This window comes from Physeter macrocephalus, chromosome 14 (assembly GCF_002837175.3).
Source record: "Physeter macrocephalus isolate SW-GA chromosome 14, ASM283717v5, whole genome shotgun sequence".
Taxonomy (NCBI): Eukaryota; Metazoa; Chordata; class Mammalia; order Artiodactyla; family Physeteridae; genus Physeter; species Physeter macrocephalus.
The window spans coordinates 17,328,365-17,350,160 of NC_041227.1; the positions used below are offsets into that span (position 1 = coordinate 17,328,365).

The window sequence follows — 21,796 nt, forward strand, 5'->3', positions numbered from 1 at the left end:
CCTTTATTTTTGAGATGTCTGACCAGACTAGGTAGGAATGAAAGAATTGGCAAGAATAGAGTAATTTTAGGGCGGGGAATTGGGTCTGTGGTTATTGGGGAGTGGGATTGGTGGGCTGTTCTGAGTTGCCCCCAGAGACAGAGCTAGGTTCTCGGCTTGCTTGGCATGGGGAGGAGAGCACGAGAGCTGGAGACTACCCCCCGAATGGTGCGCACTCAGCACACTCTTCCTGGCATTTGCCCTTCACCCACGTGCTATGAATGTGATGTAGAAGACAGAGTCTGGAGAGCAGGGTGCTGAGACCATCATGTGGTTCACAGGACTGCAGCTAAATCAGCTGTGAAACTCAGCGAAATGCATTCCTAATCCTAACAGAGCAGAAAACTCAACCAGGCGGCTCCCTGGTACTGTCCTTGCTAGGAAGTTAGGTCATGTTAACTTGCACACAGTCGTTCACACATATGCACATATTCTGATACTTCTTGTAATTGAGTGAAAGCTTTCAGTCATCTTTAGTTCTTCATGGTTATTGAAGAACCACAATTCCTGCTCTGATACAGGATGATCGTATTTCCTTCGGAAGATGGGCTTGGCATAGAACATTCATCTGTGAGTGGATTGAAGCACATGCTACCTGATATAAACATCAGGGCTATGAAAAGAGAGTCCCATTATGAGCATGGTCTTACCCTCTACCCTAGTGGAATTTTAGCATAGCTCCAGAGGTCAAGTTCAGATGGTAGAACATGTAAGTGTTCACTCTGGTCTCAAACAGCCTGGACAGATGTGGTGCAGTCCGTGCTTATCCGGCGTCGGGACAACATGGGGAAGCAGTGACAGTGCCAGGACACTGCTTCTCGACCCCTAGGCAGACCCCCTCCGAGCCTTGACAAGGGAAGCCAACCTGCTTAGGGGGAGGCTGGGCTCAGCCCAGTCCCTGAGGCAGGCCTGCAGACAAGCCAGCTTCCATGGCTGTGGAACAGAGCTGCACTGTCTGAAAACTCAGCTGGAAGTCAGAGAGCAGAGTTACCTTCTCTGGTGCTTTTTCGTTATTATTAAAAGTTCATTCATTCAGCCTTCTGATCTTTTTGCTGGGGTTTTCTGCGCTTTGGGGGTAGAATTAGAGGCTTAGGACTTGCTAGAGAAGTATATATGTTTTTAAAACCTAGGTCTTCATAAATCAGATGACATTGGATGTCATCCTGGTCTCGTTAGAGTCTGAGGAGTCCAATAAATTGTATTTCTCTGCCTTTTGCCGCCAAAAGAACCAGTTAAGAAATAGACCCAGGAGTGCAAAGGCTCAAAGCATCAGCTTTAATAAATTGTGATGGTGGATTAGATGGTATAGCTTGACCTGTAGCCAGACTTAGACTTCTGAGGACTCCTGCACTTGCGCACCCTCATCCCACAGTTAACCTTGCCCACTGAGAACTGCTGGCAGCCGCCTGCAGAGCAGAGGCTGTCCTGGTAAGCCTGCAGTGACAGAGGGGGGACTCTGCCCTCCGCACGGGATGGGGGGGTGGTGAGTCTGTAGGAGCTCGGACCGGATCTCCCGTTTCACTGATGAGATCAGTCACTCCTCTGGCGTAGAGAGGAAGGAGGGGAAAGAGACTGTTGTGTTCCTACCTGGGAGCCGACATTGCCTCCTGGAAATAACGAGGACAGAGAAATGGGGCTCCTGCTCTGGTATCTGCTCCATTGGCCCTTCCCAAATCCTTCTACCCCTATTTCCAGACAAGTGAAGGCACAGGTTCCTTAGGTTCCGGGACACTGGGTTCCAGTAAATCAAGTTTTAGGTCCCTTTATTAGGGAGGTCTTATGTAGAGCATCAAGTAAATGCCACATCCTCTCTCAAACCTTGAACATGTCTGTGTTAGCATCAGTGCGTGTGAAAAATCAAACTGTGCCTTCACCCAGGAGGGACAGCTGTGATTCAGTCCTGGTACGTCAGCTGCAGCAGGTTTTGTGTAGGTTTTCTATAGTACCTGTAACCCCTGAGTTCAAAAAATGGCAAAGGGTGCTTACCGTAGCCTGAGAAGGGAAAAGAGCAGTGAAAAACTGGTTTCTTTACTTCTTCTCTTTACCTCTTCTCACTGCTGCCAGCTCTGAGGGCTGAGTGGGCCTGTGGGGAAAGCAAGGTACCGTGCCAGCCTTGCAGAGGCCACAAGGTGACAGTGGTAGCGCTTCCCAGGTCCCGTCCTTCCTGTGGATAAGGTTGTCCCCGAAGAGAGAATTCAGGAAGCCTGGGCGCAGGTGTCCTAGCCGAGAGCACAGCCACAGGGTAGTGCAGCTCCTGCCTGTGCCGAGGATTCTGGAAGGGAGGAGGGAATCGGGCCTGAGGAGCCAGGATTCTGACACTCTGCTCCAAGAAAGGAGAGGTGCTGGTTCCCTTTGCCACTTCCTCTGCCGCCATCATATTGCTGGCACCACCTCTTGCTTGGTAGGATGTATGCCTGCACTTGGACGACTGAACTCTATTGAGTTTACTTTTCTTTACTAGGAGAAAGTAAGACTTTGTGAGTGCTCCATTACATGGTCCAGGCGTTCAGTGAATGTTTGTTATGTTTGTTGAACACTGGAATGTGCCAGGCACTGTTTAAAGTGTTGGAGACACAGCAGTGACCGAGACCCATGGTGTGTGCTCTCATGGAGCTTTCATTTTAGTGGAGCAGGCAGGCAAAAAACAAGGAAAAATAAGTAAGATAGTCCCAGATAGCGATACTTATTACGAAGAAACGAAACAGGATAAGAATAATGGGGATTGGACGCCCTGATGTAGAGGGTGGTGTAGGAAGGCTTCTTCAAAAAGGTGACATCTGAGCAGAGACCTAAATGATGGGGGCGGGGATCTTAAGTTATAAAATCAGTAGGAAGAATGTTCCAGACAGAGGGAACAAGAAGTGTGACAACTTAGAGTGGGGTGAACGTCGGTGGTGCACCTGAGGCAGGTGGGACAGGTGCTTACCATACAGCGTCAGTCCCAAATAAAGTGAGTCAAGTTTCTTTTAAGTACTCTCCTGCCTCTCTTTTCAGTGTCCTCTCTTTCTCACTCCCTGCTCCTTTTTTCTGCTGCCCAAAAGCTCCCTTTTCCCATGGTGTTAACTTGCCTCTCCTTCCTTCCTATTCTCAGCCAGGTCTTGACTGACTTAGGACACATTTATTGAGCCCTACACACCAGGCCAGGCCCTGGGGAAAGAAAAGTGCTCAGGGCTTTTGAACCACGCAGTGGAAATACAGTGCAATGAGCAGATATCGGCGTTCTTTCCCAGAGATGTTTACATTGTCAGAGGGGTTGATACCTTTCCCCAAAGAATAAATCTGGAGCTGGAAATTTCAGATTCCAAAGTAGGCCTGCAAAGGAGATAGTTGAGGGAGGGCAGCTTCCCGGTCAGTGCCCGCTGATCCATACTGCACTGAGAGGCCCTGATTCCTCTTCTGCTGAGTAGGTGGCCTGCGGATACAGACTTTCAGCATACCAGGAGAAATGTAAAATTGCTGGACGTGAAATAAAATACTCATGTGTAGAAAATGAACTGGGGAAGTATCCCAGCATGCTAGACGTGGCTGGGTTCTTGTGGGACTATAGGTAATTTTTTTAACCTCTCTGATGATGTAGATTTTCATTCAGGTACAGATAGTATTTCAAAGTATTAAAGGAAATGTACCTTTAAAATGTAATAGAACTAATAATTTGAAAGAGTAATATAAGGGTCAAGAGAGGAATCAACATTACGCGTGGTTCTTTGTACCAGCTATTTAATTTTCACGTGATTGTAAAGACGTGGTGTAAGGTTCTGGACTTGCACCTGACAACAGTGAATTGAGGGCTGGAATCAGTTGGAAATCTGTCACTATTTGGAGACTTCTCCTTTCTACCCATCACAGTCATTGGGATCTGTATCTGTTTAAAATTTTTCTGAACCTACTTGTTTCTTGTAAGCTTTTGTTCACCTCAAATGTGTTAAAAAGTACAGAACAAACTAGGTGCCTACAAATCATGCAGGAGAGCATTGGAGCTCTGTAATTTCCCCTGGGATGGAGGGCCGTGGGGGCAAGGGGTAGCACCACTGCCTCCTACTGGTGGTCTAGCTCCAAAGGTTCTATGTTTATACCTCTGCTGGTGTGTTTTGTTTGCGTTTCACCTCAGTTGTTGACTTAGTTCTCAGTGTTTCTCTCTACCACATTTTTGTGTGTGTGAGTTCTGTAAAGGAAAATAAGGAATATATGAGATTTGACTGTAAAATGGCAAGTCTCTTAAATGTGGCAGGACTCATCCTGTTATCCTTCAGGTAAGTCATCTTGGTAGAGAATGTGTTTATCTCCTGGTACCATCTAGCTGCTCGTGAGAGTGCCCCCTGCCCACCCCCAGCCCCAGCAGAGGTTTGTTTTCCAGACATGGGTATCCCAGGACTAGTGAGATGGCTTCATGGTGACATGAGAGTCCCAGGTCCCTTCTGTCTCCCTGCTCCACCATCCTCAGTGAGTGTGGGTTACACACTCTTGGTTCCAAGATGGATACTTCAAACCCCAGGTAGGAAAAATAAGGAAAGAAGGTGTGACACTTTTTTCAAGAGAGCAGAACTTTTCCAGATATCCCTGATAGACTGCTGTTACATCTCACTGTCCAGAACTGTATTACCTCGCCAGCCCTGGCAGGCTGGAAATGGTTTCAGTTGAATACAACGCTGCCCTTGTATAAGAGTCAGGGTTCTGGTATTGAGGACAAATGGGGATATGGATTCCAAGAAGGTAATAAATTAGTGATGTCTGTAGCTCTCCTCTATTAGACCTTTGCTCAGAATATTTCTTAAACTCCCTCTTGTAATTTGCCCTCGATACCAGGTAAGCCAAAAAAAAGAAAATCAGTGTCAGTACTTAATGACCACATATTATTACTGCCTTATAGTTTCCACAAACCATATTATTTACCTTGATCATTTCCTTTATTTACCAGAGCTATCCATCAGATTTTCTCCTAATAATGAAGATTTACAATCACTAAAGATAGTAAAAGAAGGTGTGGCAGCTAGTTGTAATACCCAAAAACAAAAGAACTTAGTTGTCCATCAGTAGGAGACTTGTTGCCTAAAACAGTATGTTCAGCTTTGATAAAAGAATGAGGAATATCTCTACATACCACTATGGAGTCATCTCCTGAATATATTGTTGGGTGAAAAAAAATAAGGTGGAAAAAGTATGTGTAGTATGCTAGCATTTATCTAAAAAGGCTGTCTGTCTGTCTGTCTGTCATGTCTCCCCTGCCATGGAAGGATAAACAAAGACCTTCGTTTTAAATGATTACCTCTTGGGGGGAGGCGGTGAGGGAACAGGGAAGTGATGAATAGAAGCTAGTTTTTCTGAATATGCCTTTTTGTATATTTGAGTTTGGAACTATCCTAAGTATTTTATAGCATTATAAAACAAAATCTTTAAAAACTTTTTATTCTGAAATCGTTTTAAACTTTAAAAAAGGTGCAAAATAGTGCAGAGTTCTAGGATCCTTTGCCCCGCTTCCCTTAATGTTAACATTCTGTGTAACCATAGTGTAATTATCGAAACCAGGAAATTAACATCAATACAGTGCTCTGATCTACAGACCCTGTTCAAATTCCTTCATTTTTCTACCGGTGTTTTTTCTGGTCTGGGATCCAATTCAGGATTTCACATTTCCTTTAGAAGTTACAACTCCTTAGCCGCCTCCAATCTGTGACATCTGTCTTTCCTTAGCTTTCGTGACCTTGACACTTTGGAAGGATACTGACCAGCCGTTTTGTAGAATTGTTTTCTCACTTTGTGTTTGCCTGATGTTTCTCTCATGATCAGATTTGAGGTCATGTATTTTTGGCAAGAATATCATAGAAGTGATGTTATATCCTTCTCAGGGGATACATGATGTCGATATGTCTTATTACTTGTGATGTTAACCTTGATTACTTGGTTGAGGTGGTGTCTGCCAGGTCTCTCCACTGTAAAGTTACTATTTTTACCTTGAAACGTAGTCAGTATGTTGGGAGGAGATATTTTGAGATGCTATAAATATCCTGTTTCTTATCATACTTTTGCCTATTAATTTTAGCATTCATCAGCGGTTCTTGCCTTCAGTAATTATTACGATGGTGTTTGGCAAATGGTAATTTTCTATTTCAGTCATTCCTTCTACAGTAGGCATTGGAATCCTACTGTAAAGAACAACTGTCCTTTGTCCCCCATTTATTTATGTATTTGTATTGGTATGGATTCCTGGATATCTATTCTATGTTATAGGTTATAATCCACTACTCACATTGTTTATTTTGCTGTTCAGATTTGGTCATTAGGAGGCCCTTCAGGTTGGCTCCTCTGTCCTTTAGACATGCTCCTGTCAGTTTGTGAGCACTTCTAATTTTCTGGCACCACAAGACACTCAGGTTCATGTTACATTTTTCCTGCCATATCCATGGAACTGACTCTTCCTCCAAGGCTCCCTGGCTCCTTTTAGTTGAGAATGGCAATTAGAAACCAAGGTCTGGCTACTAGGTGTGTCCATTGCCACTGGAGTGTTACTGGTTCTAGACTCTGAGCAGACAGATCTAGGAAATATAGATGTGCATACTGACACAAGCACTGGTACCACACCTCTGTATTTATTCCCTATCTATCCATCTGCAGTGAGATTTCTGATTCCAGTCCAACATCACAGGATTCCTTCTAGCCTTCTGCACTCTTCTGAATTCGTAACTCCTTTCTCTGGCTGTGAGAAGCCTGGTCTCATTGTCATAACACAGTACATTTACTCATTTGTTCAATCTTAGTATACGCATAGTTTCAGAATTACTAACCCATATTCTACGAAAAATAAATTTACCTGTGCATAGTATTGGACTAAAGTGTTCTGTAGGTCATTGGTCTTAAAGTATATAATCAAAATACCAATTTCCAAAGTTACTTGGTTTATTTTTTTTCTTTCCCACCCCCTTCATTGTGGTTAAATTAATGTGGGAAAAATCAATCCCTAAAATTCAAAAGCGAAATGAAACAGTTGAACCTAGCTCTGTATGATGTGGACAGCATAACCCCAAGAGTTATGCTCAGATGTTTGTATTTCATTTTTCAGTATCTTCATTGTGATAGAATTTCAGTTTGCAACTCCAATATACCCTTTATCCAGATTCACCAACTGCTAACATTTGGCTCATCTACTTTATCATTTCTACCCTAACTCTCTCCTGTCTCTCTGAGTACATATAGAGAGACCTACACACATGTGTGTGCACACACACACACGCCACTTTTTGTTTGAACCATCTGAGAGTAAGTTGTCCCCTGAATGTTTTAGTGTGTATTTCCTAAGTGCAAAGACATTCTCTTATATAACCAGGGTTCAGTTCTCGGAATAAAGAAATAAGAATAATATCTCTAATCCACAGTCCATATTCAAATTTTATCATTTCTTTCAACATTCTTTATAGTTGTTATTCCACCAGGATCCAAACTAGGATCACCCACTTCGTTTAGTTCTCATGTCTCCTTTAATGGGTCAGTGCCTTGATCTTTCTTTTCCTTTCACGACCTTGATGTCTTTGAAGGGTACAGGCTAGATGTTTTTTAGATAGGCCCTTATTTTGTGTCTGTATTTCCTCAGGATTGAGTTCAGGTTTAGTGATACCTCGAAGTGACATGTCCTTCTCAGTGTGTCATGTCAAGAGGAACATGATGTCCACTTGTTGATAATAAGTACTTTGGGCTTAGTTGGCGTCTGCTGGATTTCTCTACTATGAAGTTGCTATTTTTCCCTTTGAAATTAATAAGTAGCTTTGGAGACACACTTTGAGACTATGTAAATATCCTGTTCCTCATCAAAGTTTCACCCACTGGTTTTAGTTTCCTGTGATTATTTTTGCCTGGATCAGTCATCACTGTTAATGGTTGCAAAGTGGTGATTTTCTAACAGTCATTCTACATTTTTTAGTTACTTTCTACTTTGAGGAAGAGTTTTCCCTTTTCTCCCATTAGTTTATTTATGTCAGTATGTACTCATGGGTTTTTCTTTTATTCAGTGGGTTATATTCCATATGATATTTATTTTGATGTTCAGATAGTCCTGGACCTAACCAGCGGAAGCCTCTTAGGTTTCAGATGTTATTTTGATGCATCTCCATCATTCTTTGAGTACTTCCTTATATTCCGACACCAGTGATATGTTTCAGGCTCATCCTATACTTTGACTGCCCTGGCCCTGGAATTAATCATTTCTCTAACATGCCTTGTTCTCTCTTATGGAGACTGGAGTTTACAAAACAAGATCTGAGGGTTCGTTATGTTCTTTGCTACTGGGATGCCATTGCTTCTAGGTCCTCTCAGTGGACACAGCTAGACTACATACATACACACACAGGGCATAAATATACATATATACATAACATGCATTCATATGTATATGTGTGTATATACATGCATGTGTCTACATAAACATAAATGCACACACATTCATGTCTTTGTGTGGTTTTATACACATACGTGCACATCTAACCATGAGTTAATACTGATACCTCCAAATCCATTCTAATGCCACAGAGTTGTTCTAGTTTTTCTTCTTTCCATATTTGTAACTTCCTTTTTCAGCAGTGAAAACCCTGGCTCCTGTTACCCTCAGTATATTATGTTTCGGTGGTGATCATAATGATACTGTTTTTCTGATATTTTATGTATTTGTGGGATAAATCAGATGAGTAATGATTTTGGCATGGTTAAGAACTGAGCTTTTTCAACATGGTTAAAAAGCGATACAGATGTATAGTTAATGAAGTTAAAATCCCATAGTCCCAAATTTGAAATAAAATATCAGTATGATTTCATGATGTAATTTGTCTTATGTGTGCCCATGATCGTATACACTACGCACACACAAACGCTTCTACTTTTACCCACTGAGTAGGCCCAGGAACAATGACCAACCTAGTGGCAGGGAGCATCCCTAGAGCATCCAGACTGTTGTCTCTGCTGCCACATCCCACTGAAGGAAGCTCTTGGACTCCTTGAAAAAATGGCTGAATCCAGGTCTGGGCAGGAAATATACAATGGGAGCATGGAACATGTTGTCATACCAGAAAGCAAGGGAGCATGTCTTTGATATAACATACAAACATAAATACAGACATATCCATATCTTTTTCTTTACCTATGTGTATATTCTCTCTCTCTCTCTCTCTCTCTCTCTCTCTCTCACACACACACACACACACACACACACACACACACACACACACCCTAACTATGAGTTCACACTGACACCTCCAAATATAATACCAGAATTTTTCATAGTTTTCCTCCTTTCCATAGTTGACTGAATCATGTCAAAAGAACTCAGGAGCCAACTTGAGGAGTTTTCCATAGGCCATATTTGAACAGCATTAAAAAACAGGGACTTCCCTGGTGGCTCAGTGGTTAAGAATCGCCTGCCAATGCAGGGGACACGGGTTTGAGCCCTGGTCTGGGAAGATACCACATGCCGCGGAGCAACTAAACCCGTGTGCCACAGCTACTGAGCCTGTGCTCTAGAGCCCGAGAGCCACAACTACTGAGCCTGCATGCCACAACTGCTGAAGCCTGTGTGCCTAGAGCCCGGGCTCTGCGACAAAGAGAAGCCACCGCAATGAGAAGCCTGCACACTGCAATGAAGAGTAGCCCCCGCTTGCCACAACTAGAGAAAGCCTGTGCACAGCAACGAAGACCCAACGCAGCCATAAATAAATAAATAAATAAACAAATAAATAAATAAAATTTATTTTAAAAAATAAAACAGCAATGTAGTAAAAAATAGCACAAATATTACTTAAATGCATACTTGCATTGTATTCCTTAAGAAACTAATTATAAAAATCTTCATTAGTCACTTTTGGAGGGTGTTCATTTGGAAACTGATTAAATAAAGAGAAACAATCAGACATTTAGCTTGTCTCTCCTATATGAACTGTACATCAGGGTAACCAAAAAATTGATGAGGGGAATTGTAACCGCCAGTGAAATCATGGATCTAGGCAATGATCATCAATTCAAAAGAAAGACAACCAGACATCATGTACCTTTTGATGGAAATTTATACACAAACTATGGATTACACTTGCCAAAGGTAAAATCTTAACCTGATCAAGTCTCAAGGTAAAACTCCAGTTTAGAGGAAATAAAGGGAACAGAGGAATCCATTCAGTGACACAGCCAAAGTGCAGGCTGCAAAATATAGACTGTGAGAAACTGTAGGACAGATACCTGGTCTCTTCAACAAATAAATGGCATTTGGAAAAAAGGAGAGATCAAAGGCAGAGATATATCAACCAATTACAATGCATGGGCTTTATTTGGATCCTGATCCAAACAATCAAACTTAAAGAAATATATATATGAGATAAGCAGGGAAATTGGAACACTAGATAGTTAGTACTTAGTATTAATTTTTTGAAGTATAGCGATGGTAATACGTTTTATAAGAGTCCTTATGTTTAGAAATATGTGAGGATGAATCAATATGATGCCAAGGGTTTGCTTCATAGTAATCTTGGAGGGTAGAGGCATAGCAGAGATGAAGCAAGAGTGACCATAAGAGGTCCTTATACTTTTCTCTACTTTTGTCTATGAAAATTTCTATAGTAAAATGAGAAAACTTAAAAAGTGGTGCTGCTTGCTCTGGGTGAGACATTTCCCCAGAGAGCGAGACAGCATCCTGGGAATGAATGCCTGCACTCAGACCACAGGCTAGGGAGGGTCGGAAGCCAGGTCCTTCTCATCACTTTGTCCCAGCAAACAGCAGTCACTCAGTAAATAACGGGCAATGAAATGAGTGCTCTTGAAGGGGTAGCTGGCATTTGGGTGAATTCTATTCCAGAATCAGTCCCATGACTCATAACTGTGAGGGCCAGCCACTTACCCCACATGGAATATAAGCATTTCCCCGTTCCTTGGGCTGCTACCATTCTGTCTGGTGACACAATGTGTGTGACCCTCCTTCCTTCCCAGGCTCAGGCCCGATGTCACCGGATAGGCCAGAGTAAAGCCGTGAAGGTGTATCGCCTCATTACACGGAACTCCTACGAGCGGGAAATGTTTGACAAGGCCAGCCTGAAGCTGGGTCTGGACAAGGCTGTCCTTCAGGACATCAACCGAAAGGGCAGCACGAATGGAGTAAGTATGCCGGTACCTGCTTTCGAGCCTAGAGAAGAATTTATCATGCAGCCCAGGGCTTCTCTGAATTCTTCATTCCTACAGCTGTTCTAAGGTTCCCTTTCACTAAATTGAGTCAGGCCGCACATCTTTAATGGGTAATTCCCTGCAATAGAGGGTAATTCGGGTTTAGGTCTCTGCATTTTATAGATGAGTAAAGGAATCTGTACGAGTAGTTGGGTGGTAGGATTGCCCAAAATGCAGTAACATTTCAGTAAATAGAGTTTTACACATTGCCTGTTGGAAATCAGTAGATCTTAACACTTAACTCTAAATTATCACCATGCTTTTTATCTCATACTACAGACTTTGAGCTCCCTGAAGGTGAGCTATTTTATCTTACCCGGCACCCCTAACAGTACTTGGCATGTCAAAGACGTTCAATGCATGATGAACAGTGAAAAAATGAATGAATGAATGATCAGCTTGAAATATGGCAGTTAATACAATCTTCTTTTCCCCCTCTAGAGGGGATAAAAATTGCTGCTAAGATTCTTGAATTGTATTAAAGTCTAGGCAAACGAAGCAGACTATCTCCTTAATCTCTGGCCCTTCTGAGTTGTCTTTAGTCCAGATGTTCTACATCCTCTCAGCTATGCATATGTTGCTAAGTTTAATACTTCAAGTTACCAGTGCTGGGAGTCATGGAATTCCCTCCTGTGATTGATATAAAGAGAACCAGATTCTTAATTAGAACCAGGAAAGGGTGTTTTGAACTCCCATTTCCTGTTTTCAACAAGCAGTTGAGAAGATAACACTTGGCATGGGATCCTTTCTTTAGTTAAGAAATGACATCATTTCCAATACTGTTGTATTTATTTAATAATGAATAACTCATTATTCTTTAGCTCATTTGGTACATCTGGAGGTTTTTAAAGATACAGACTCAAACTAAAACATAAAATAAACATTAAATGTATTCTCTTCAGTGGTGCATAGTTTTAATGGTTTGTGACACTTGATAATAACCAGCATCCTGAGGAATGTTAGGGCCACTGGGTCGTGCGCTGGGTTTTATTCCAGAGCTCCCTGGAGGATTGTCTGCCTGCCCTCCCCATCATTCTCTTGAGTGTCTTTATCTGGGTTTTCATTTTCTAAATCTTGTGTCTTTATTCTTCTGACATGTGCAATTAGTGGAAGAACTGGGTACTGAATAATGAAGGTCAGATTTGAGGCTGTTTTTCTCCTGTGCATTTCCCACTTTGTGAGTAGCCTTTGGTGACCTGTCCAGGTACAGCAGCTTTCAAAAATGGAGGTAGAGGACTTGCTCCGGAAAGGTGCTTATGGTGCCTTAATGGATGAGGAAGACGAAGGCTCCAAGTTCTGTGAAGAAGACATAGACCAGATTCTGCAGAGGAGAACCCACACCATCACCATCCAGTCTGAAGGGAAAGGATCCACTTTTGCCAAGGTATAAGGCCTTCTCTGCAGAGTCCACGTGGGGTGGCAGTGGAAAGAAAAGTCTTTATTCTTTGACCCTCGTTAGCCAGGCTGCTGTTTGTCTAAATGCAAACCGTTGAAATGGTCTGGCTACACAACTGTTCTGTGTGCCACCCTGAAGATGCAGGTTCTTAGAGAGGCTTTGAATAATGGGTCACAAGCTAGAAAAGAAATCACCACTCTGAATCCTTGGAGCTGATCTTCCGTGGGCAGGATAGACACTTGGGTTTGCAGTTTGCCTTCTTCACTATTCACGGAGACTGCTCCAAAACCCTCGAATGGTCATACTGAGTCCCTTGGAGAGCACTGCTTGATCGGTGTCAGGGAGTTAAAATTCCAGTGAACACGTTATTTTGTTCATTTCATGAGACAAGAGATTTTATTCAAGATTCCCAGCTTCTAGTCTAGGTGCCTTTTTCCTCTGCCCGTCAGGTCGCTGGATTTAGAATTCAACTAACCAGACCACTTATCAGATCACTCTCAGGTTCTCTCGCCACAGGTTCTGTGAGCTTCATGACCTGTGTGATTAAATCACCTGTTTGGTGGCTCATGGGGGAAGGGCTTTTTCAGGGACATTTTGTGCTTTAGAGGCATAGCTCATCTCTGTACACCTCATATGGCCCAGCCAGGGCCTTTCCCAGAGTGGAAACTTGGGGATTGGTGAACTGAAAGAAAAACTGTATCCAGGGAAGTTTTAAGAATCAGCCCTTTCACGGGCAACTGGACATACATTGCCATCATCTCCCAGGGGTTGTCCTCCTGCTTCCGAGTTTAAGTTATAAAAAATGATCCTGTAGATTGAAATTGTAATATATTCACCCCACCTTTAAAATAAAATTTTAAAACAGTAGCTTCAAGATTTTCACTTTCATTTTGGCAGCTCTGTTAGGGGTTTTGATTTTGAATGCGGATGGAGAATATTCTTGAGCCTCTGGTGCATTTGAGATCACACAGGTGTTTTACTGTTTGTGCTCAAGTACAGTTTATTGGCTCTTTCTTCTTCACAGGCTAGCTTTGTGGCTTCAGGAAACAGAACGGATATTTCCTTAGATGACCCAAACTTTTGGCAGAAATGGGCTAAAATAGCTGAACTGGACACTGAAGCAAAGAGTGAGAAGGTACAGCACTGAGAATATTTTATTTCATTGAACATTTCACTGGTGTCTTATGGGACCATAAATTCCTACCAGCTCAAATCATAATTTACTCTTAAGCTTTAGTTCTTAAATAAGATCCTGTATGTAACCCACTTAAAACATGCCTGGCACATAGAGCTTGAGAAATGTTATCTTTAAAGTGACCTAATGAGGCATACAGTCTTCTGGGTGTCCAAGAAATTCGATAAAAACAATTAGAGCTGGAACTGGCCAAACAGGTCAAGAGCAGCCCTCTGACCCAAGCCAAAATCCTGTCCTTGGCATGCGACTGTTTTCCTCTATTTCAACACTTCCTATGCAAAGGAACTTTACCTCCGACGAACATTAGAGGAAAAAAGCATGATGAAGAAAAGTTTGTTGGATTCGCCTCCATTCTTTTCAGTATCTTGAATTTTCCTATTTCTGAACATGAGAAAGAGAATGGCCTTGGAATAAAACCAGAGATTGAATACTGGCCCTGCCACTGACTAGCTGTATGTCTTTGGGCAAGGAAACTGACCTCACTGAGAGAGTGAAAAAAGACATGTGAACAAAGGAGGTGGTGACGCCCATTTTGTAGAGTTAGAGATAACATTGTGAAGGTGGCTGCCCAGCCTGTGTGAGGCAGCCCATACGTGTTAGTTTCCCCTCCCCTCCATCTCTGACCCAGTTACCTCCCTTGGGATGAGCACACATCACTTTCTGCCTGTCTTCTCCGGTGAGTGTTGAACTCTCATGGACTCACAGACCCAGGAGACTGTCCCTGCTTACATCTAGCTGATTCAGTAACCAGCGTCCAGCCTTAACTCTTCTTCCGTAGGATCTCCAGAGGTTGCTTAATCCAACCTCTTTTCTCCTAGTAGGAGGATTCTGCAGTCCCCTTCATAACCTATTTCTAGTGTTTAATAGTGTCACAGTCAGGGAGTTACTCTGTGTGCAGGACAGTGGGCAAGAGGGGGCAGAAAAAGCTCTTGCCCTGAGACAGTATGCAGGAGCTTAGCTGAGCTTTGGGAAGAGGCATGGGGGGAGGGGCGAGAAGCATGGAATGATGGAGGCCAGAGAAGTGATGGTCGTGGCCAAGGGAGCCGCCAAAATGGGTGAGTTTCCTGAGCTAGAGGTTATCTTTTCCAAGAAAGACGAAAGGTTAGTGGCACCAGTGGGAGGCAGAATGAAGTGGCAGTAACTTGTGTTCGTCTTCCGAAAGTTGCTGATCAGATGGAATTCTCCAACTGCTCCTGTCTCCAGAGCACAGGCGGCCTCCGCGTGCCGGGCAGAACAGCTGGGGTGCACCACTCCCATCCTTCTTGGCAAGAACAGGAGGCCACTCTGGCACTGGGGGGCACTATCTGGCACTATCTGCTTGTGTGGACACGGCAGGTGTGCTGGGAAGAGCCTTTCCTGCTGGAGGACGAGATGGGGGTGGTTCTTTCCCAGATGTGTCCCGAGGGACAGCAGCAGGATCTGCGTTGTGATGCAGGGGGCGGTGAAGAGGGGCTTTCTCCCCAGCAGCAGTCCTCTCTGTTTCCAGGAAAGCTTAGTGATCGACCGCCCGCGCGTGAGGAAGCAGACCAAGCACTACAACTCTTTTGAGGAGGATGAGCTCATGGAGTTTTCAGAGTTGGACAGTGACTCTGATGAGAGGCCCACGAGGTCCAGGCGCCTCAATGACAAAACCAGACGCTACCTCCGAGCCGAGTGCTTCCGGGTGGAGAAGAACCTGCTCATCTTTGGGTGGGTATTGGCTTCACCTGTTTGTTCTTGTTGTTGTTGTTTTCCCCTCTTTGGTTCAGTCCCTGAGATTTGTCCAGTGTGTCTCTCCACTCACCACTGGGGTCTGGGCTGATGGAGGGTCTGTTGGCAGAAGAGAGAGCTGTGCCGTCTGTCCGCGGCCCCCCTCAGTCACTACACTCTGCTGCCATGTTGTAGACGGGCCGTGGTTTTCTCATATGCTTGTCACGGCAGATCTCTGGTACTAATTTACTGCCTGGTACTGATTTCCTGCCTTTTTCCCCCAAGGACATATAAGGAATCAGTGTAGCAGATGTTAGAGTTAAGGCATGATTCATGCAGGGCTCTGGCTCTGGTAGAAGTAGAGGGTTTAGCTTCTGGGAGCTCACCGTTGCTTTCAAATACTGCGGCTGGAGTCAGTTGTTTTTTTTATATAATTTTTAAAATAGATTTATTTATTTTTATTTGTTTTTGTCTGTGTTGGGTCTTCGTTGCTGCACGTGGGCTTTCTCTAGTTGTGGCGAGCGGCGGCTACTCTTCATTGTGGTGCGCGGGCTTCTCGTTGCAGTGGCTTCTCTTGTTGCGGAGCACAGGCTGTAGGCGCGTGGGCTTCGGTAGTTGTGGCTCGCGGGCTCTAGAGCGCAGGCTCTAGTAGTTGTGGTGCACGGGTTTAGTTGCTCCGCAGCACGTGGGATCTTCCTGGACCAAGGATTGAACCCATGTCCCCTGCATTGGCAGGTGGATTCTTAACCACTGTGCCACCAGGGAAGTCCTGGACTCTGTTTTAATTCCAGATTTATTCCTCGCTCCAGATATTTTCGTCCCTCCCTTCTTAACATTCTAGTGGCCGTATGAAGCTCTCTGTGTCCAGTGTCCAGGTCACCTCAGTGACATTTGGTGTGCTACAGTATGCGATCCTCGAAGGTCTTTCAGGACAAAGCCCTCAGGGTGATCAGTAAGCCCAGCAGGGGTCGAGAAGCACTCGGCTCCTGTTTGTCCTGCCGTGTCGAAGGCATGTGTGGCCCTTCCGCCCTCTAACACCATTCTGTATTTCCACTCTCAGCTGGGGCCGGTGGAAGGACATTCTGACTCATGGACGATTCAAGTGGCATCTGAACGAGAAGGACATGGAGATGATTTGCCGGGCCCTGCTAGTGTACTGTGTCAAGCACTACAAGGGGGACGAGAAGATCAAGAGTTTCATTTGGGAACTGATCACGCCTACCAAAGATGGGCAGGCCCAGACCCTCCAGAACCACTCAGGTGAGGGGTGGCACGGGCCGTAGCCGAGAAGCACAAACCCCTGTAGTTCCTTCTCTCTTCCCATGTTGGCCCATGTTGCTGTGCTTTGGGGACATCTCTTTCTCAGGTGTATTTCCAGAATGCTACCTGTGGGAAAGGATGCTGATGTTTTCCATTTCCATTCTCCCTCAGAATCATCCAGTGTTAGCTGTGATATTTTGTTTTAAGTGCAGTTGGGCCCCTTGAAGTTCCCCACGTGCCAGTCCTGCCCAGTAACCTGGGTGTCACAGGGCTTCCTTCTCTGATATGGGGACTCACACAGCGTGCTTTGCCTCAGTTTCACCTCTGTCTGTGCATTTCTCTGTGCTGCTCCTTCTGTGCTGAGACACAGCTCACCTTCACGTTGCAGATCGAGCATTCCTTTTCCCCGGCTAGGTTGTGAGGTCCCCACGGGCACAGGTTCTGCTACACCTTTGTTGATCCTGCAGGACACTCGGTAGATTCTTGCTGCCTGACTGAATGGTCCTGGGGGTTACTAAGTAGGGAACCGGGTGTCTCCTCGCCATCCCTGCCTGGGGGACGGGGGAGTGGGGCCTGTCGTCCAGGGCCACCGTGCATAGCCCGGCTGCCTCTTTGCCAGCCTAGCCCAGCTCTGTTCCGACAGCCACGTTTAAGCCGTCTCGGCTCATATTCGTACCTCTCTGTCTCAGGGTTGTCTGCTCCAGTCCCCAGAGGCAGGAAGGGGAAGAAAACGAAGAACCAGCTGCTGCTCCCAGAGTTAAAGAACGCAGACTGGCTGGCCACCTGCAACCCCGAGGTGGTCTTGCACGATGATGGCTACAAGAAGCACCTCAAACAGCACTGCAACAAGTGAGTGTGCCCCCCTCACCCCTGGTGGCAGCTCCGCTCTTGACAGCGCGGCTTCCTGGGACCCCCACGGGGCTGTGGGAGGCCACTTGATGCCCCTGTGCCACCGTGCAAGGTCTGGAAAGGCGGATAGGCTGTGTGCTCGAAGCTGGATCAGGCTTCAGTCTCATTGAAGCCTCTCTACCTCCTTTAATCATCTCTCTTCTCCCCCGGAACCCGGCCTCTCTTACCAGTGCAGTTCATACAGGATCTTCTGACCTGACTCTCAAAATCCACGGAGGCCGCTGGTGAATTCACTGCTCGCTCTCCTTTTTCTTTCCCTCCCTCCACCCCCGAGGGCACATCAGGGAGAGCAGAAGACTGGCCTTGGTGGCCACCGCTCTCAGCCGTACCCCCTTGCCAGGTTGCTTCCTCTTCAGATTTGCTTTGACATTCATGGCCTCCCGGTGTTTGGTGGACATTCATTTGAGATAGTATTCTTTATATCCCGAGGCTAAGAGCTGGGGTGCGGCAGGCGGAAATAAAGGAAAAAGTGATAGAAAATGAAACTGTTCTTGTGAAGTTTAGTTTGGGGAAGTTAGGGCACCCAGCCACGAAACAGTGACAGGTTTGCATGTGGGTACTTGCATCGCTGTACAGCATATCTGTTAGAAGTAAAAGGACCCTTGGCAAACATCTAGCCCAGCTTCCCAGGCCAGGCAAGACTTACCTCCTCAGCATTCCTGGTAGGCAGTGAGAAGGCCTCAGCTTGCACACCTCTAGTTAATAAAGAGTTTATTATCCTGTAATTCAAGATGTTTTGCTAGGTCTTTTCTTCCTCCCTGTAACGTCAACCTAATGGTTCTGTAGTTGTTGGGTTGTGGTTTTTTTCCTTTACTGCTAAAGTCTAACCCTGTCCTTTGATTCCCTCCAAATATCTGAAGATAGGTCTCATGCCCAATACTGTAATAAAAACTACCGCACACAAAGGTACAAGCTCTCAGGGGCAGTAGATCTCAAGCCAAGACTTAAAGGGCACTCGCTGTTGATAGCAGAGCCTGGCTGGGGCAGGACCCGACAGCATGTTCACTGTGACTGAATCAGAGTCAGTGTGAGGGAGCAGAAAGGAAGCTGGCAGGGACGAGGGCTCCTTGATGGGAGACGTGGTATGGCAGGCTCACCGAGCAGTCTGTTGTAAGTACTAAGCAACCATATTTCTTGAACAAGTGAGACATAAAAAATGATACTGGGGGAGAAAAATTAATCCGGTAACAGTTTGCAAGATGAAGTAGGTGTTTACCTGGAGCTGAATGGCCAACTAGGAGAGTTCTGTCATAATACTGAGTATTGATCGTGATGACCTAGATCAGGGTACTGACTGTAGAATTGGGGAGAATGGGTCAAATATGAGAGATGTGACTAAAGGAGAATCCATCATGTGTGAATGAGGAATACAGAAAGCAGGTAACTCTGTGGCCGTTAGCCTTGTAGGCTGGAGAATGGTGGTGCTTGTAGCCATGACAGAATCAGAATCGTTACATTCATTAAACGTTGAAGAGCAACACGAAGGACTCAGGTTTTGCCATATTAAGTCACAGCAGCAACATTTGGCTCTCCCATCCCCAGCTGCAGATGTGGGTCTGGAGCACTGAAAATAGGCTGAGCTGGAGAGATTAACATAGAACTTCCCTTGACACCCACACAGATGATCACAGATGTTGAGCAGAATGAATTGTGACCTTTGAGGAATTCCTTAACATTTCTAACCACCAGCCCCCCAAGATCTTTCCTGAGTGCAAGCCTTACCCCGAGAATCAAAGAATAATGCAGTAAAGCACTTCTCTGGGTTTGAAGAAGCTGACTGCTGTTTATTCATCTGAATCTGATGGAGAGTATTGTCCTCTTTAGTTCTGGCTCAGCGACCAAGAGATTCAGAGCCGGCAGGGGCCTTGCAGCTCCTCCCACGCAGCGAGGGAATTCTGTGGGCAGTGTCCCAACAGGGAGTCCTCCAGCCTCTGCTCGAGCCTTCCTAGTGATGGGAGTTTACTATTTCTCAGCAACGCTCATTTAATTACCAGATGATTCTAATTAATTGTCCTTCCGTATATTGAATCTAAAATCCACTTCCTTAACTCTTCCACCCTTTGATCTTGGGTCCTGGTTCTGTCCTGAGGTGCACCGGAGAACAGGCAGAATTTCTTTAGCATAACTGGACTGTGAGCTTCTAGAATTGTGGGCTCTGTTAATTAGCAAATTTACTGCCACCCCAATATCAGATGTGGGTCAAGAAAGGCTCTGGGGTCAGGACTGCCTGGATTTGAATCCTGGCCCCATTACTTACCTGCAGGTGAATTATTTTTAAAATGAGGATAATAGTTCCTACCTCAGCATTGTTAGGAAGATTAGGTGAGCTAATACATGCTGGCACATAGTGAGGACTCAAAGCATTTGCGTAATTAGTAATACATGTAGTATTTAGGGGCGTGAAGTTGTTATCAAAAGAACTCTAAAAGGTTAAAAAGCAGCTGCTTCAAATCTAAGCTCTAAGAAGTCAGGACGGTGACTATCTGTTCAGAGTGGGTATAGTGACCAGAAGGGACTACCAGGGGGCCTTCTGGGGAAATGTTCTGTTTCTTGATCTGGATATTGGATACACATGTGCGTTTAGTATGTGAAAATTCATCAAGCTATACATTTATGCAAAATGCACTTTCTGGAAGTATATTTCATACCAAGAGAATAGTTTTTTAGAAAAAGAAAGAAATGAAAGGGAATACCGCCACCCAAAAGTATTAATAGGTTTTGTTTGGCTGAAGTGAAGGGTGTCACAGACCAGCTCCAGCTCTCCTTTCCTGTGAGGTCAGATGCCACCTGGGGTTATCATCTCAGCCTGGGAGGAAGTGGCTCTCTAAGAGGAGTTGTCTGTCTGTCCTCTGAGTTGATTTACTTCGCATTTGCAGTACAGGTGAATACTGCTGGCTTTCAGTTCTGTTCTCCTGTGCTGTAGATACTGCCAGATATCAACACCTTTGCCTCTTTTTTTTTGTTTGTTTGTTTGTTTTTTTTGTTTGTTTTTTTTTTTTGTGGTACGCGGGCCTCTCACTGTTGTGGCCTCTCCCATTGCGGAGCACAGGCTCCGGGCGCGCAGGCTCAGCGGCCATGGCTCACGGGCCCAGCCGCTCCGCGGCATGTGGGATCTTCCCGGACCAGGGCACGAACCCGCGTCCCCTGCATCGGCAGGCGGACTCCCAACCACTGCGCCACCAGGGAAGCCCCACATTTGCCTCTTTTTGGAGATATAGAAACAGCTGTATCTTACGTCTTCTGGGAGCCTTCCTCTGATCGAGGTAGATCCAAGTGGGCAGGAATCCTGTACCTAAGACACAGCCTCTTTGCAGTTCTTGCAAAGGAGGCCGTCAGCTACTGCCAGCCAGGCAGAAGGATCAGGGATGATTGCAAATCCTTAGAGTTCTCATTCTCTGAGCTTTGAAAAAACATCTCGAAATGGAGTTGATGGACAGCCGAGGTGAGGAATGGTGTGGCAGAAAAGTAAGGGTTCTTTCCCATCAAAAAGTTTGAGCTTTTATGTTGCCACCCACAACTTAAGCCCGCAGTGGCACTTTCAACCCAGGTCTAAGAAACTTTGCTTTTTTAGAGGCCTCAACCCTTCGTTATTTAAACACCTTTTGAATAGGTAATACATACACGTGTTAACAAATATTTTTTGTCAAAAGTAAGTTTTTCTCCCGCTCCAGCGCCCCTGTTTCCCTCTCCAGAGGCGACCACTGTTAACCGGGTTCTTCAGAGATGCTCTGTGCAGGGCCCAGCAGTGGGAACGCACAGCCTCCTCTTACCCTCTCTAAAGTAGTATTTACTTTACATGCTGTTTGTGTTCTTGTTGCTCTTTTTAAACAACTTACATGGATATCAGTTCCTACAGAAGTACGTGTAAACGGGCTTCTGCTTTAGCAGCTCGCCTTCACTCTTGCCTGGTGTCGACACAGTGGCAGGTACTCTTGTAACCCTCACTGCAGCACCTCCTCAGATGTGGCGGGCTTCTCTGTGCCTGTTCTTGGCTTTCACTCTGTGTTTTGCATACATTAAGCCGCCCACCCCTAACCCCCACGGCTGTCTGCTGTGCTCTGATTCTCTTGTGGCTGGCCTTATTTCACAATTGGACTGTTGTAGGCTCCTCAAGAACAAGGTTAAAC

The 21,796-nt window shown here is 45.1% G+C and overlaps 1 protein-coding gene across 8 annotated transcripts in view; it reads left to right on the forward strand.

Annotated features, from left to right (window-relative positions):
- The window catches only part of CHD6 (chromodomain helicase DNA binding protein 6), a 228,940-nt gene that overhangs the window by 150,848 nt on the left and 56,296 nt on the right, over positions 1-21,796 (forward strand). For all 8 annotated transcript variants that reach the window (XM_055090837.1, XM_055090842.1, XM_055090841.1 and 5 more), the window contains 6 exons: positions 10,990-11,154; positions 12,425-12,604; positions 13,641-13,751; positions 15,298-15,500; positions 16,561-16,760; positions 17,450-17,609. In XM_055090837.1, coding sequence (XP_054946812.1) covers positions 10,990-11,154; positions 12,425-12,604; positions 13,641-13,751; positions 15,298-15,500; positions 16,561-16,760; positions 17,450-17,609 — 1,019 coding nt within the window. The remainder of the gene's footprint in view (positions 1-10,989; positions 11,155-12,424; positions 12,605-13,640; positions 13,752-15,297; positions 15,501-16,560; positions 16,761-17,449; positions 17,610-21,796) is intronic.